The sequence below is a fragment of the Haemorhous mexicanus genome, chromosome 27 (genome assembly GCF_027477595.1).
Source record: "Haemorhous mexicanus isolate bHaeMex1 chromosome 27, bHaeMex1.pri, whole genome shotgun sequence".
NCBI classification, from domain to species: Eukaryota; Metazoa; Chordata; class Aves; order Passeriformes; family Fringillidae; genus Haemorhous; species Haemorhous mexicanus.
The window spans coordinates 108,410-122,725 of NC_082367.1; the positions used below are offsets into that span (position 1 = coordinate 108,410).

At 52.7% G+C, this 14,316-nt stretch overlaps 3 protein-coding genes and 2 non-coding genes across 7 annotated transcripts; 1 reads left to right on the forward strand and 4 right to left on the reverse strand.

Annotated features, from left to right (window-relative positions):
- The first annotated feature begins 225 nt into the window (after positions 1–225).
- On the forward strand, positions 226–6,898 carry TAF12 (TATA-box binding protein associated factor 12). Of its 3 annotated transcripts, none has more exons than XM_059868715.1 (6): positions 226–353; positions 3,127–3,377; positions 4,552–4,629; positions 5,384–5,498; positions 5,685–5,773; positions 6,440–6,898. In XM_059868715.1, exons 2-6 carry the CDS (start codon positions 3,210–3,212, stop codon positions 6,473–6,475), a joined length of 486 nt encoding a protein of 161 aa, XP_059724698.1. In that variant the 5' UTR covers positions 226–353; positions 3,127–3,209; the 3' UTR covers positions 6,476–6,898. The 3 variants fall into 3 exon arrangements, with proteins under 3 accessions (XP_059724698.1, XP_059724699.1, XP_059724701.1); XM_059868716.1 differs by lacking the exon at positions 226–353 and adding an exon at positions 383–550; XM_059868718.1 differs by lacking the exon at positions 226–353 and adding an exon at positions 1,455–1,531.
- LOC132338828 (ras-related protein Rab-39B-like) lies at positions 6,696–9,809 on the reverse strand. The gene is made up of 2 exons (XM_059868719.1): positions 9,547–9,809; positions 6,696–8,733 (listed from the first exon to the last, which is right to left on the reverse strand). The coding sequence occupies exons 1-2, from the start codon at positions 9,759–9,761 to the stop codon at positions 8,292–8,294; spliced, it is 657 nt and encodes a 218-aa protein (XP_059724702.1). The 5' UTR covers positions 9,762–9,809; the 3' UTR covers positions 6,696–8,291.
- A 484-nt stretch (positions 9,810–10,293) lies between these two features.
- On the reverse strand, positions 10,294–11,527 carry LOC132338658 (ras-related protein Rab-42-like). Its single transcript, XM_059868396.1, has 2 exons — positions 11,268–11,527; positions 10,294–10,708 (listed from the first exon to the last, which is right to left on the reverse strand). The coding sequence occupies exons 1-2, from the start codon at positions 11,525–11,527 to the stop codon at positions 10,294–10,296; spliced, it is 675 nt and encodes a 224-aa protein (XP_059724379.1).
- A 1,682-nt stretch (positions 11,528–13,209) lies between these two features.
- On the reverse strand, positions 13,210–13,280 carry LOC132338937 (small nucleolar RNA SNORD99). Its single transcript, XR_009489570.1, has one exon. It is a non-coding gene; the product is annotated as a small nucleolar RNA SNORD99 (small nucleolar RNA).
- A 758-nt stretch (positions 13,281–14,038) lies between these two features.
- Positions 14,039–14,155, reverse strand: LOC132338940 (small nucleolar RNA SNORA61). Its single transcript, XR_009489573.1, has one exon. It is a non-coding gene; the product is annotated as a small nucleolar RNA SNORA61 (small nucleolar RNA).
- Positions 14,156–14,316: the final 161 nt, after the last annotated feature.

Sequence of the window (14,316 nt, forward strand, 5' to 3'; positions counted from 1 at the left end):
TATGTCTGTTCTTTCTTCCATGCTCAACTCATTTGTTATTGCCATTTCTGTGGTTTTCCCTCAAAAAAGCGCCCTTTTCCCCGCTTTTTAGCCGGCCAGGGTTATGCAAATCGCGCGGGGCATGCTGGGCACACTTCTTTCCTGAGGCGGCGGGGAGGAGGAGCGCTTTTGGTGGGAGCGCTATGGCGCGCACGCGCGCGCAGGCGAACTCGCTCCTGATTGGCGGTGATGCGCGCTCGCGCAGGGGACTCGCTCCCCATTGGCGGCGGCGACGGCCGGAAGCGGAAGCGCTGCCGAGTGTCGGCGGGCGGCGGTGGCGTCGGGGCTTCGGACTGTCCGCGGGTCATGGGGAGGTACGGGGGGCTCAAGGGGGCTGCGCGGACCACCTGGGGATTCCACATCGACTGTTGCAAATCCGGGAGGGAGCACAAGAGTGAACGCCGAGTCGGTCCCGGTGGCGGTCGGTGACCTTCGCTCTGCCCCGCGACTCCTGGCGGGGACGTTCTGCACTGGGAGGGGGATTCGTTCCCATCCCGACTGTCTCCGTGGGGTGAGCGCTTTAAGCTGGGGAAGTTCAGCCTGGAGAAGAGAAGGCCCCAGGGAGATTCTTAGAGCGCCTTCCAGCGCCTGAAGGGGCTACAGTGGAGCTGAAGAGAAACTTTGGACAAGGACCTGGAGGGAAAGGACAAGGAGAATGGCTTCCCACTGCCAGAGGGCAGGGATATATGGGATACTAGAAGGAATTCCTCCCTGTGAGGGTGGTGGGGCCCTGGCAGGTTGCCCAGGGGGACTGTGGCTGCTTCATCCCTGGAAATGCCCAAAGCCAGGTTTGACGGGGCTTGTAGCCACTTTGGACTATGGAAAGTGTCCCTGCCCATGGCAGGGGATGGAATGAGATGATGTTAAAGTTTCTTCCCACCTAAACCGTTCTGAGAGTCTATGATTGTATTTAGATATTTGGTAAAATTCACTATGACTAATAGAAGTGGGAGCCCCCTGAGCACTCCAGTAAATGTGCTGTTTGTCATTAACATGGATTTTAGTTATGACTCTAATGCTGTGCTGTCGCAGAACTGAACAATTTGTGGTGCTGATCGCAGCACCCAAACCTCCTCTTGCCCTGGAGGGAACTGCTGCTGTGAGGATATGGGCTTACCTGCACATCAGCAGGTCCCAGGATGCTCTGTTTCCTGGCAGAAAAATGGATTTTGACCATGTTTTTCTTCAGAATCCTGTGGGATGTGTTCTCTGCAGCAGTGACTGTGTGATCCTTTCTGACAATGCAATCTGTGGCACTGTAGTGAGGACAATTTGTGAAACTGTTTCCTCTAACCATCTTACATAGAATTGGTGATACAAAAAATATCTGGTGTTTCTGTAGGAATGAGAGTTATGTGGAAGAGGAGGATGCCAGAGTAGGTAATGCTGACTGGTGACATTCTGGGACGGATGCGGGCTATGGTTTCTCCGCTCACTGGGCTCACAGCAGTTGCTGATGTAATTAAAGATTTAGACACTCAGATAGCCCTAAGTAAATGAGACTGTTATGTGGGATTTATCCTGTGAATCTGCTCCTCCCATTAGTTTTGTGTTCAGGGATCTTAGTGGCATGGGAAGGGTGTAGTAAGATCTGTGAATAAAGCAACAAAATTACTTTAAGCTGCTAAAATGCTTCTGCCCAAGGATACTGGGGCTTTGTGTTCGAGGATTTCGGTGCTTCCTTCCCTGCATAGTGGGTAGGACTTCCTGCTTTGTGGATCTGTGAAGTGAGGCATGGGGTGAACAGCCTGAGATCAACCCCAGCTAAAGCCAAGACTGAAGGTCCCTCTCAATCTTGTGCTGGACTTCTCAGCCAGAAGTGCCAGCTGAGGGGTTTAGGGTGTGAGCGAAATGATTTTCCATTGTTAATTCAATTAAAATTGAGCTGGAAATGTGCCAAGGGCACTGCAGAAAGCTGTCAGGGACATAAATTCCCCTCAGAGCGCTCCATGTCTGCAGGTGCGTGAGTGTGCATTGGAGTGAAGTACTAAAGCTTCTGAATTCTCTCATGTACTTTCTTGTGTGGCTTTTTGATATTAATTAATCTAAACTAACTAGGCTTGCTTTGATGAAGGGAAATATCTATTTGTAGATTAGGGAGCAGACGCTGTGTGTGAATGTCCCTAAAGCTGGTTAAACAAACTCTTCTTGTGAGTTCAGCTGTAGCTTCTCAGCCATCTCTGGCCCCACCATGAGAGGCTTTGCCATAAAACTGTTCCTTAAACTCTCCTTCCTGTGACAGATCCGTCAGTGCTGCCCATGGTGATTGTGGTAGTGGAAGGTGCAGGGTTTGGATGAATTTCCTGTCATGGAGCACTGAAGACAGAGTAAAACTTCATTGAGCCTGAGGCTTAGAGCAGAAACAGAGGAGGTGCCAGTCAGTGTACACCCCATGACCAACAACCTGAGTAACTTCAGCACCTGGAGGATCTGTGTAACCACACAATCCACTTGTAGTTCACCATTGGGAGCTCTGTAAATCCCACTCCATTTCCTGTGGCTGTCAGTTGTCCAGTGTGGGCACCCACATGTTCCTCCCCCTCTGAGCACCAGATTGTGTTCTCAGAACCCAGTATGAACCAATGTTGTCAGTCCCACATGGAGGAGTCACTGCAGGCCAGGCTGTGAGCATGATGCTGTTAAAAGCAAGACCCCAGGGGGGCTGGGTCACCTTTCTCTCTGAGGCTCTGGATTGTGGTGATGAGGGATTCCATGCTGCTGCAGCAGGAGCAAGCCATGTCCTGCAATTAAATCTGCTCTGAGTGGTCTGTTCTTTGTGGGAAATGGGTTCAGGAAGGCTGTGTGGGCTTGGATGTGGAGGGGTTCAGCTCAAGGGATGAATGGGTGGGTGGGTTAGTGCTGTCACCAGCATACAGCCACTCTGATGCTGGAAAACTTGAATTCTGTACACCAGGGAAGGTTTTCTCTGCTACTAAGCATCACTTCTCCCTTCATGCTGTGAGCAGAGATTCCTGATCTATAAACTGCAGGCCCTGTCAGAACACTGCAGTTTTCTTTGCACAAAGACCTGTTCACCCTGCTGATTTCCTTCTGTTTGCTAACCATAACTTTTCTCTCCCTTTCCAGTTGATTGGTTTGGATCCCACAACCCCAAGAAGAAGCAGGACCTGGACAAGCTTTGTGATCTAAAAGCTAAAGCCCAACAGATTATGAACCAGTTTGGCCCTTCTACCTTGATCAACCTCTCCAACTTCTCCTCGATCAAGCCGGAACCAGCCAGCACCCCCCCCCAGAGCTCCATGGCCAACAGCACCACTGTGGCAAAGATGCCAGGAACACCCAGTGGAGGAGGGCGGCTCAGTCCTGAAAGCAACCAGGTAATTCCATCCCAAGTTTGGGACAACAGGGATGCTGCTCGGGCATCACATGTATCACAGATTTGCCTGTGGCTTCGTTCGCCTTCTTTAAATCACTAGCAGAAATATAATGTTTATTAAATTTACTCAGTTACTGAGTGAACAAAACTTCTTCACAGAGTTCCTCTCTCCCAGGTGCTTCCTGGCTGGATGGGGTTTGGATGCTGTAAGTGTGGAGCTTTTTCCAGTGTTAGGAAAGTGTATATTGGAGTGTGACAGGGGAAGTTATTTTTAAGTGGGGTTTAGATGGGAAAAATATGGGGAGAAGTGGGTGGTGAGGTGCAGGTGCCCAGAGAAGCTGTGGCTGCCCCATCCCTGAGAGTGTCCAAGGCCAGGTTGCATGAGGCTTGGAGCAGCCTGGGATAGTGGAAGATGTCCCTCCCTGCCCATGGCAGTGGGTGGAATGGGATGAGCTTTAAGGTCCCTTCCAACCCAGCCTGGCGCATAAAACAAACTGCTGCCCAGGGAATGTCCTGGCATTGCTCCCTGATGGCTTTGCTGGCACCCAGACTCTTAGGAAGTACACTAAACCCCAGCATAAAACAGCCACAGCAATGAAGGAATGAGGAAGGGTGGGAATTTCCCATATGTCTGGTTGACCCGACCAGGCTGACAACTACCATCCTTATCTTTTAAGACTCGGCATCTTGTTGTTCAGCCCAATGTGGTTTCTGCTCCTGCCACGTCTGACTGCCCTGGAATAACCCAGCACTCCCACAACTCTGTTTTCCATGTGAAGCACTAAAGCTGATAAGTGCTAGAGCGATGGAAATGCTTCCCTCATGCCCTGGGCACAACTTTAGTCACTGATACGCTGATTGCACTTGCTGTCTGCATCTTAGCAATTGTAGTTTTGCCTTTCCACTCCTTGTCAGCCACATTTTCATGCCGGAAACATTTATTCTGGCTGCTGCACTCCAGTTGCTGTCCAGAGCAACCACTGGTGCTTGAAAATGACTCCTTAACACGTGATATTTCTTATCTCTGCCATTCCTGAGCTGATAGACTGTGTCAACAGTGTAACTTGGCCCTGGGGGCATGGGGGAGGGGGTGGTTGTGGTTGTGGCTGTGCTCCACGGGCAGCTTCTTTGCTGGAGCAGGGCAGTAAATCCTTCCTCTCCTCCCACACGCTCAGGTTTTAACCAAGAAGAAATTACAAGACCTGGTGCGTGAGGTGGATCCAAACGAGCAGCTGGATGAAGATGTGGAAGAAGTAGGTTCCAACCCGTGGAGGGGACTGCAGAAAGAGTTAATTTGTAATTTGTCACAGATCAGTGGCCCTTTGTCCAAGGAGGGAGCATTTGGTTCATGTAACACTTGTTTTCCCATGCAGCCTTCAGCCATCCCTGGTTTTCTGCATCCCAGTCCCAAAAAGGCTTTTAAAACAGCAATTGCAGCAAACTCCTATGAAATCCACTCCTTTGAGTGGAATTTTGGACACCACAATATAAGAAAGATCTAAAGCTATTAGAGGGCTCCCAAGGGAGGCTCTGAAGATGGGGAAGAATCAGGAGGGACCACAAGAGGAGCGGCTGAGGGCACTTGGTGTGTTCAGCTGGTGCAGAGGAGATTGAGGGTAGAGCTCAGTGGGGGCTGCAGCTCCTCCCAAGATACACCTCTGACCTCTGCTCCCTGTGGCAGGGACAGCAGCCAGGGAATGGCTGGAACAGGGTCAGGCTGGAGATCAGGGAAAGGTTCTTCCCCCAGAGGGTGCTGGGCACTGTCTAGGCTCCCCAGGCAGCCAGACTCAAAGAGCGTTTAGACAGTGCTCTCAGGCACAGGATGGGGATTGCTGGGGTAACCTGTACAGGGCCAGGAGCTGGCCTGGATGATCCTTGAAGATCCCTCCCAATTCAGGACATTCTGTAATTCTCAATACCAACTTCTGAGGGCTTGTTTTCATCTTCCCACGTAATTTCAACTGCTCAGTGGTGACCAGACTGCTTGTTGCCCTTGTTCCACCACAGATGCTGCTGCAGATCGCCGATGACTTCATTGAGAGTGTGGTGACAGCTGCCTGCCAGCTCGCACGGCACCGCAAGTCCAACACTCTGGAAGTCAAAGATGTCCAGTTGCACCTTGGTGAGTGACTCTTACCTGTTTTTTTCCCTTCTACCCCCTGCTCTCAGCTCCTCCTGGAGTCAGGGCACAGTTGCTGTGCTGTGGTGGAAGCCTGTGAGTAGATAATGCATCCCTGCCCGTGGCAAGGGGTTGGAACTGGATGAGCTTTAATGTCTCTTCCAACTGAAACCATTCTGTGAATTCCAGAGCGCCAGTGGAACATGTGGATCCCGGGCTTTGGTTCTGAAGAAATCAGGCCCTACAAAAAAGCCTGCACTACAGAAGCTCACAAACAGGTAAGGAGCCCTCACAACACCAAGAACTACATGGAAGGCTGATATGAGGATGGTGGTCATAACCGCCTGGCACTGTGAATTTGTGGCCTCTTTCAAATTGTTCAGACTGGAAATGACTTTCAGAGCCTCCTGACCTGTGTGTTTAGCAGGCTGAGGTTGCTGTGTCTCCTCAGCTATGTTGGCTTTTCCCAAAGAGAAGCAGTAGCTCCTGGTGCTGAGGAGCTTGGGAGAGTTAAAACCAACTGGGAGCTGCACACAGGCGCTTCTTGGCTGCCCCTGGCAACTCCATCTCTGTGCAAAGGGACTGAAAACACCCTTAATTTTGCTTTTAAACTGCATTGGTTTTTAAGCCGTGGTCGGAGCCTAGAAGGAGCTGCCCTGCAGTGCATTCATGAGAGATGCTGCAGCTCTGACTGGGCAGAGAGGGGGACCTTGAGATGGGCTTTGATTCCACTGCCCCAGGTTGCCAGCTGGAGAAGCACAGATACTTCCTTCTCTTCAGCCTGGAACCCCATTACAATTCAAACAGACCTGAAAGACCTGTGTGGAAGCAAGTCAGACAGCGTCCTGGGAGCACCTGGGATGCCTTGTTTCTGCTGTGGGTGGTTGTGCAGTTACCTGCTCTGAGCTGCTCAGCTTCCCATGGTTTTCCCTCTCTTGTTGCAGAGAATGGCACTGATCCGCAAAACTACCAAGAAATAGCCCCTGGACAGAGCCAGAGACACCACTGCAGTTTGGGATACCTGCCGCTCCACTGAAGCCTCCATGATGTCACCTGTGGGATATTTTTTTAATGCTTTACAGAGAAGCATCTATTTTTTATTAATGGTGCAGCAATATCTTGACTTGATGAGGAGACCTGCCAAAACATTCTATGCCCTCTTCTCGTTCCTCCTCGGAGTGTGACATATCTCAAACAGACTTTTATTTGTGACTTGAAAGTGGTTTATTGTACAAGTGATTATCCAAGGGACAGAGCATTTGATCGTGTGTGGGACAGTATTAGAAGCATCTGTAGAGGTTTTTGTTTCCTCCTTCCTGCCCCTACCTTCTCCAGTACTTTGTAATGTCAGTGTTTATATAAATACTTGCATTTGTTTTACATGAATAAAGAAATTATTCTAAGCTGCTGGTAGAGGCTTGTGCTCTTCAGGCAGCATTGCACAGGGATGGCAGGGGGAGGGTCCCTGTCACCTCATCTCTGTGAGTGGTGCTGTTCTATGGGAGATCTCCTGAGAGTTTACAGGGAGCAGAATCGTGGAATATCCTGAGCTGGAAAAGATCCCCAAGGATTATTGAGTCCAGCTCCTGGCCTGCCCAGGACACCCCACCAATCCTACCCTATGCTTGAGAGCCCTGTCCAACGCTCTCTGAAACTGTGCTAAGCCTTGGGGCTGTGCCTATTCCCGGGGGAGCCTGGTCATTGCCTGAGCACCCTCTGAGGGAAGAACTGTTTCCTAATACGCAATCTATCCCTCCCCTGACGCAGCTTCAGCTGTTCCTTCAGGTCCTGTCTCTGGTCACAGGGAACAGAGATTGGAGGTGTCACTTGGGAAGAGCTGCACATGCTGGTGAGTCTCCCCTGTTTCCTCCAGGGTGAACAAACCAAGTGCCCTCAGCTGCTCTTTCAGAGGTTTCTTTCCCTCCAGACCCTTCTAGACCACAAGAATTTGGCTAGTCCCTCACCTGCCAGTCAGGATGGCCAGGTCACTTCCCTCCTCACCTCCAACCCATTGCTGGGATATTTGGACTGTTGGGAGGAGGATGTTGTGACAAAGCAGGAAGTCAGGGCCCCCCTGATTCTGTTTGTGCCTGGACATTGAAAAGGCCACATGCCCCTGACTGTTCCCGCTGCTCTGCTCAGACCTCAGGGAAGCTGCGGGGGCTGTTGTGGGGATGCAGGAGTTGGCAGCACTGCAACCCCCTGCATGACAGAAAAGCTCATGAAGGCTCCTGCAGCCCTAGGCAGAGCTGGGCTCATCCTCCTTGTCCAGCTCTCTGGAGGCTCCTGGTCCCTGCAGGGGAAACCAGGGTGGATGAAGTGATTCCATGACCATCTAGGACTCCTCATGTCACTGTGGGATGAGGAGCCTGGGGAGTTCCTTTCTTCAGCCTTGTAGAGAAGGGTTTTTTTCAAATTACATTGTATGAAGATTAATCTGAAAGGGAAAGTGGGCATTTCCTCAGAATGGTATGTGGTTATTTTTGCTTTGGACTCAACTAGGCATGTACTCAGCTGGAGTGGCAGATACATCATCTGAGTTCCACAATAAATTTGTCACTTTTAATTCTATTTGGAAAGACTTAAAGATTTAGGGCTTTATGGTAAGGGATCTCAGTCAGTACAAGAGAGAATAGGAGAAGGGGTGACATTGACCTCTGCAGGCCTGTGGGGTTCCACCTGGGGACTTTATCCTTCCAAAGTGCTTCCCATGCCACGCCTGCCTGTGCCTGGCTGCTCCATATCCACTTCCCCTCCTGAGCCCAGCATGTCCCTGCCTTGCCCGTGTCCTCAGCTCTAGCATGAGCATCTTCCACTTCTCTTCCACTTCTCCTCCTTCTCTAGTGCCTGAGCCTTGGGCAGCACTGGCAGTGGGATGCTGCTCTTCACCCCGTCCCATGCCTCAGTGGCCACCAACTGCCCCGTCTGCAGTGCTTGATAAATGGCCACTGTCAGCATCTGGAAGGCCTGGACCACATTGGAAGCATCTTTGGCTGAGGTCTCCACATACTGGACACCCAGCAAGGCTGCCAACTTCTCTGCCTCTCTCTGGCCCACCTGGCGCTGCTCAGCCAGGTCACTCTTGTGCCCCACCAGCAGGAAGACCATGCGGAAGGGCTGGATCGTGTCAGTCACCTCCTGGTGCCATTGCCGGATGCTCTCAAAGGACGTGCGGTTGGTGATGTCGAAAAGCAGCATCCCCCCGGCCGAGTTGCGGTAGTAGGAGCGAGTCACGGACCTGGGGTGGGAACACCATGAGCAGGGGAGTGAGTGGCCCCTGGGGTTTCCTGTGTCACCTTGGGCAGCATGTTCGCTGCCTACAGAGTGGCCCTGGCTAGGACCTGCTCCTGCAAGCAGTACCCACCTTGCATTCAAAGCACCATGAGAGGAGTGAGAATCAGCCTTTTGCTGTGTCAATAAGAGGTCCAGGGGCAGCTCTGTCTCTGCTCAGCCACCAAAGCTCATCTGTCTTTTGCAGCCACAGCCCCCAAGTGCACCTGTGTCTGCAGCCATGTCCCCAGGGCTCCACCATCCCTGCTGTCATGGTCCTGGAATTCTTCTGTCCCTGCTGCCATGTCCCCAGTACTTTCCCATCTCTGCTGCAACAGTCCTGGAACTTTCCTATTCCTGCAAATCCAGATCTGCCACTCTCTCATCCCCTGCAGCCACATCTCCCAAACTTTCCTGTTCCCAGGAGCTGCCTGGCTGGTGGAGACAGCCCCACAGTGAGGTGTGAGGCTCCTAGCAGCTGAGGAAGATGTTTTGCCCAGCCCTCAGTGGGTTCCCAGCAGTTCGCCAGCCCCTCTGCAGCTGGTGCGGCAGGGGGGTTCTTGGGGGAGTACTGTACCCCGTTTAGAGCTGGAGCAAGGGCTTACAAGGCAGTCCCAAGGGCTCCTTTCCCTTGGCTTTTGACATGGTGGGTCCTCACCCAAACGGACAAGAGGAACACAGCCACATCAACAACCTTCTTGGACTTGGAATCACAACACCCCACCCCAAATCTGGAGGGAGATACCCATCTCCACCACCCCTCCCGACCCCCTGGACCCACCTGAACCTCTCCTGACCAGCTGTGTCCCAGAACTGCAGCTTCACTTGCAGTCCTGGCTCCAGCTCCACGAATTGGACGTAGAAGTCCACCCCCACCGTCTGGTTGACAGTGTCCAGGAAGACACCTTCGGTGTAGCGCTGCAACAGTGAGGATTTCCCCACTGTCGAGTCCCCCAGCATGATTACCCGGAACTGGTACTGCCACCGTGGCTCCATCGGTGCCTCTGCTGCCTGCCAGGACCTGCCACCCCCACGCCAGGAGCATGTTCAGGCAGGCAGGGAGCTTCTCCACCCAGGAGGCGTTCCCAGTACCATTGGTGCTGCGTGGCCCCTTTGGAGCACCTTTGTCCCTTTATTTTGGCTCCATCCAGCAGGAAGCACTCAGGGGTGCCTGCTCCCATTTTCCCATGGACAGGACACCCTGAAAAGTGTCCCAGACAAGGGGACCTGTTGCCCCACCAGTGATGCCCCCCAAAGCAGACGATCCCCCATGCCATGGATTGAGTGTTGTGCCCCTGCCTGGGATGCAGTGCTTGACACAGCTTTTATTTAGTGTGGAAAAGCCTTAGGTTTATTAAAAACACTCCTACAGCAGAGTACTATTTTTTTCAGAGCCCCCAAATTAAGGTTTGAAATAAACCCAAGCCCAGGTGGGAAACCTAACCTCCATAATCACCCAAGGGCTGCAGATGCTGGGTGGAGAGAGAAGCATCACCACAACAGGGGGTCCCACGTCCCCCTATTCCCATCAGCACTGGCCGTGCTCCCAGGGCTCCCTCCCTGCCAGAGGCTGGCGGTTACTCTGGTTGGGGATGAGCCTGATGCCGTCACATGCCTGGTGTGGAGCAAGGATCCCCTGGCCTAGTGCCTGCTGGATACCTCCAGCCAGTGCCTGGAAGGCCAACTCCACATTGAGGTTGCTGAGGACCGAGGTCTCCACGAAGGCCATGCCCAGAGTGGCGGCGAGGTGTCCAGCTTCCTCTGCTGACATGGCTCGTTCACCCACCAGGTCACACTTGTGTCCCACTAGGACAAAGGCAGGCAGCCGGTCCCCCTCAGCCTCGTGATACCACTCAGGAACGTGTTCAAAAGATGCCCAGTTGGTGAGATCAAACACCAGCAGCACCCCCGCCGCACTCTGGTAGAAGGACCTGGCGATGGATCTGGGCATACCCAGCAGGTTTTCAAAGGATACTGGGAAGCTCTGACACCAACAACCCTAGGATGGGGCTTGGGAGATTTTTTGAGTGACAGGTCAGACCTCAGAAGTGGGAAAGGGAGACCTGTCTTGGGCATTTACAAATAGGGCACCACCAAAGCCAACCCTGGGGTCCCCAAAAAATACCCAGGGATGGGGAGGGCCTGGGAGCCCAGCTCCAGCCACAGCAATCAGCCCTTTGGTCTTCAGCCCTTCATTCCCCATTTGAGCCTCTCTCACACTCCCAGGTGCTCCTGGCTCCAGCCTGATGCAATCAGGAAAGAAACCACCCAGCCCCAGCCCACCAGCACACGGCAACGAGTACCTGGCCCTGCTCCCTTGGCTGCTCCCCTGAACAGCTCCAGTGTCACTGCAAGCTCAGCGCAAGGCGTCACTGGCCCCAAAGTATCACCATCCCAGTGAGCCATTGCTATCTGTCCCTGCACACCCAGCTGGGGATTTACAAACACCCCAGAGTGGGAAGATGAGTCAGTAGGGTGCTGGGGTCCACATACCCACCTCACCTGAACCGCTTCTGGCCAGCTGTGTCCCAGAGCTGCAGCTTGGCCTTGCCGGCAGGTGGCATCAGGATAATCTGGCTGTAGAACTTGACGCCAACAGTGGGGCCTGGTGTGGCTGCCCCACCAGGACCCCCACCTGGCCCATCAGTGAAGCAGTGCAGCAGTGAGGACTTGCCCATGGCTGCATCTCCCAGCACAATGACACAGAACTGGAAGTGTCGCTTCGGGTCAGGATCCTGGGGAGAATCTGTCACTGTCTCCATGGCTGAGCTGACTAGATCCCGAGCCACCACGTTCCTGCTGTGCTAGCAGCAGCAGGACAGGTCTCCACCCTTGTCGCCACCCCACCTGGGGACAAGGACGGCTCTGGCCCTGCAGTCACCCAGACAGACAAACAAACTGTCCCAGGGAGGGAGCAGGTGCCAGCTCTGTCCTCATCCTTAGGAAACACTGAGGAAAGAATTTTAATTCCTTTTCCCAGGCGTACATACAAAAAAGGCTTTGGAGCTGCTGCATAGTTCTTTTAACCACTTAGGAAAACCACTGCATTTATTTACTTGCCTTTTTAATTCCCTTGTTTTTAAAACAATTTTTATCCATTTACCTGTTTCCCAAGCATCAAACACCAACACACAACCCCTAGCAACAGCCCAGCATCTCAAACTTTAGCAGCAGCACAGCTTCAGTTCTAATCACATTGGCATTTAGTCTCCATTTGCCGTGGCCAGGATGTTGTTTAGTTTTGCCATATGCCAGCTCTGGATGTCCACCTCTACTGGCAGTCTCTCATGTCTCCACTGCCTGGCTTTCCTGACAACAGGGACAGCCAGGCACTGAGTGCACTCACTGGTGTCCCCCGGAGCCAAGATCCTGGGAGATGCTCCACAGGGAAGGGGCTCTCAAGACCGTCAGGTAGGAGACTGGAGGAGTCAAGAGGCACCAGCCCAGTATTCCAGGACAAAAATTTACCTCAGGTTCAGGGACTTTGCCACAGCCCAGCCACCCAGGGACAGAAATGAGTGGCTCCAACTCATGAGGCTGTGGCTCTTTACAACCCATTTTTCTCCTTGGTGAGAAAACAGGCAACCAGAATCACCAAGGCTCCAGCTGAGGGTGCTGGAACATCCTCAGGTTGCCAGGAGATGCTCTACCCCCTCCATGTAGGCCCACAGTGTTTATTTCTGCATTCCAGGGACCCTGCGAGGGCTGTGGGGGACATCCCACTGGCGGATGCTACAGCAAGCACAGGAACTTGCCTCTGAGCACTGGTGAACTCCACTGGAAGGGGATCCTCAGGCTCCATGGCTCAGAGCCAGCCCACCCTCACCCCATCCCAATGCAACTCAAACACAGGAGACACCACAAAGATTGTAAGTAATTGCATTTATTCAAACTCGTATCACACACAGAATATTCCAAGCTGGAAGGGACCCACATGGATCACTGAGTCCAGCTCCCTAGTGAATGGCCCGTACAGGGATCAAACCCACCACCCTGGCATTACTGGCTCTCTGCTCTAATCAAGTATTTAATATCCAGACCCCCTCCTGAGAAAACTCCATGGAACAGACTGTTCTTACACCTGGAGCATCTGAACCAGAGCTTCAGCAGTATCTGGAGCCAAACCAGTTCTATCTCTCTCCACTGCAGGTGAGTGGAGCCCAGGAATGGCTGATCCCACTTGGTGGAGCTCATAGCTCAGGAAGGAGGAAGGATCTGGCTCTGCAGAGCTCCCACTTCTGGAGGAGAGGGCTGGGAAAGAACAGTCTGGCACTTCAGCACCAAGTCCCTCAGGGATGGTTCACCCTCTGCTTAGACCGGAAAATAGGGATAATATAAATCCAGTTGAGTGATGAGCAGTCAGGCTCAGCACTGTGTCAGATTCCATCCACATTCCAGAACTCGTGGATGTCCCCTCCCTGCCCTGTGGTTTTGGGTAGTTCACGCCTGGCCTCAGCCCCATATCCGCAGGACTCATCCAACAGTCTCCAGACTCAGGAATCATCATGGACCAGGCTGCACTGCCACTGATCTCACTCACACCCTGCACCACAGAGCACAACTCTGGCCCAATGAAAAGCCTCTGAAACAAGGTCAATCATTCCCACCTGCACAGTTCAGGTGAAAAACCGGCCACTTCCAGCACAGTCAGCTTGAGCTGTCCCCTGTCCTCCACACCCCACTCCAGATCACACAATCCCAGAATGGTTTGGGTTAGAAGGCACTTTAAAAGCTCACCCCATTCCACACCCTGCCACGGGCAGGGATACTGTCCACCAGACCAGGATGGCCTAAGCCACATCCAACCTGGCCCTGGAATCTTCAGGAATGGGGCAGCCACAGCTTCTCTGGGAAACCAGGGCCTCCTCACCCTCACAGCCAAGAATTTCTTCCCAGTATCTAGTTTACACTTACTGCCCATGCCAACAGCAGAAGTTCCCCAGAGGACACTCACATGATCCACACTGCAGCTTTCCCAAAAGGTCCTACAGGAAGCAAGCTGAAGCCCTTGGACAGGGCTCACAGGTTTTAATATTTTTCCACAGAGTTATTGCTGAAAAAACAGAGCCAGAGTTTAGTGCCTGAAGCCAATGGGTCACTGTAAATCCACGGCTCAGATATTCCCGACAATTTCCAGTCCCCGCCCCCGCCCCAACCCTCATGGCACATCTGCCCCCTGTGCCCCATGTTTATCCCTTCTCCAGACCAGGAGTTTCCTTCCTAACCAGAATTCTCAAAATAGTGAGGCCAGTGCAGCCTGTCTTCCTAGTGGCCCCTCTCAGCACAGGACACACCTGCAGAGAGCCCACGACCAGCATGAATGTTACTCTTCCTCCTTTTTCGACCACAAGATCGGTATTCAGATCTGATGGGAAAGGGATTTGGAGGGATGGGCTGTGGAGGTCCAACAAGGGTACTACCCTCTCACCTGGGTTTAGCCATCAGATGGGTGAGCTCCGGAACACCCAGGACCCCTGGAAGACATCACAACATACCCCCAACATCAGCAGTGGGCTGCAGACTTTTGTGGACACACCTTTGACTCATTCCA

Coding starts and splice junctions, on each gene's coding strand:
- TAF12 (XM_059868718.1), top strand. CDS start 1,459: ATGGTTTCTCCGCTCACTGGGCTCACAGCAGTTGCTGATGTAATTAAA. Junction 4,630..5,383: donor TGGATGAAGATGTGGAAGAA/GTAGGTTCCAAC, acceptor GTTCCACCACAG/ATGCTGCTGCAGATCGCCGA. Junction 5,499..5,684: donor AGATGTCCAGTTGCACCTTG/GTGAGTGACTCT, acceptor TGTGAATTCCAG/AGCGCCAGTGGAACATGTGG.
- LOC132338828 (XM_059868719.1), bottom strand. CDS start 9,761: ATGGAGCCACGGTGGCAGTACCAGTTCCGGGTAATCATGCTGGGGGAC. Junction 8,734..9,546: donor GCTGGTCAGGAGAGGTTCAG/GTGGGTCCAGGG, acceptor TTCCCACCCCAG/GTCCGTGACTCGCTCCTACT.
- LOC132338658 (XM_059868396.1), bottom strand. CDS start 11,527: ATGGAGACAGTGACAGATTCTCCCCAGGATCCTGACCCGAAGCGACAC. Junction 10,709..11,267: donor GCTGGCCAGAAGCGGTTCAG/GTGAGGTGGGTA, acceptor GGGTATGCCCAG/ATCCATCGCCAGGTCCTTCT.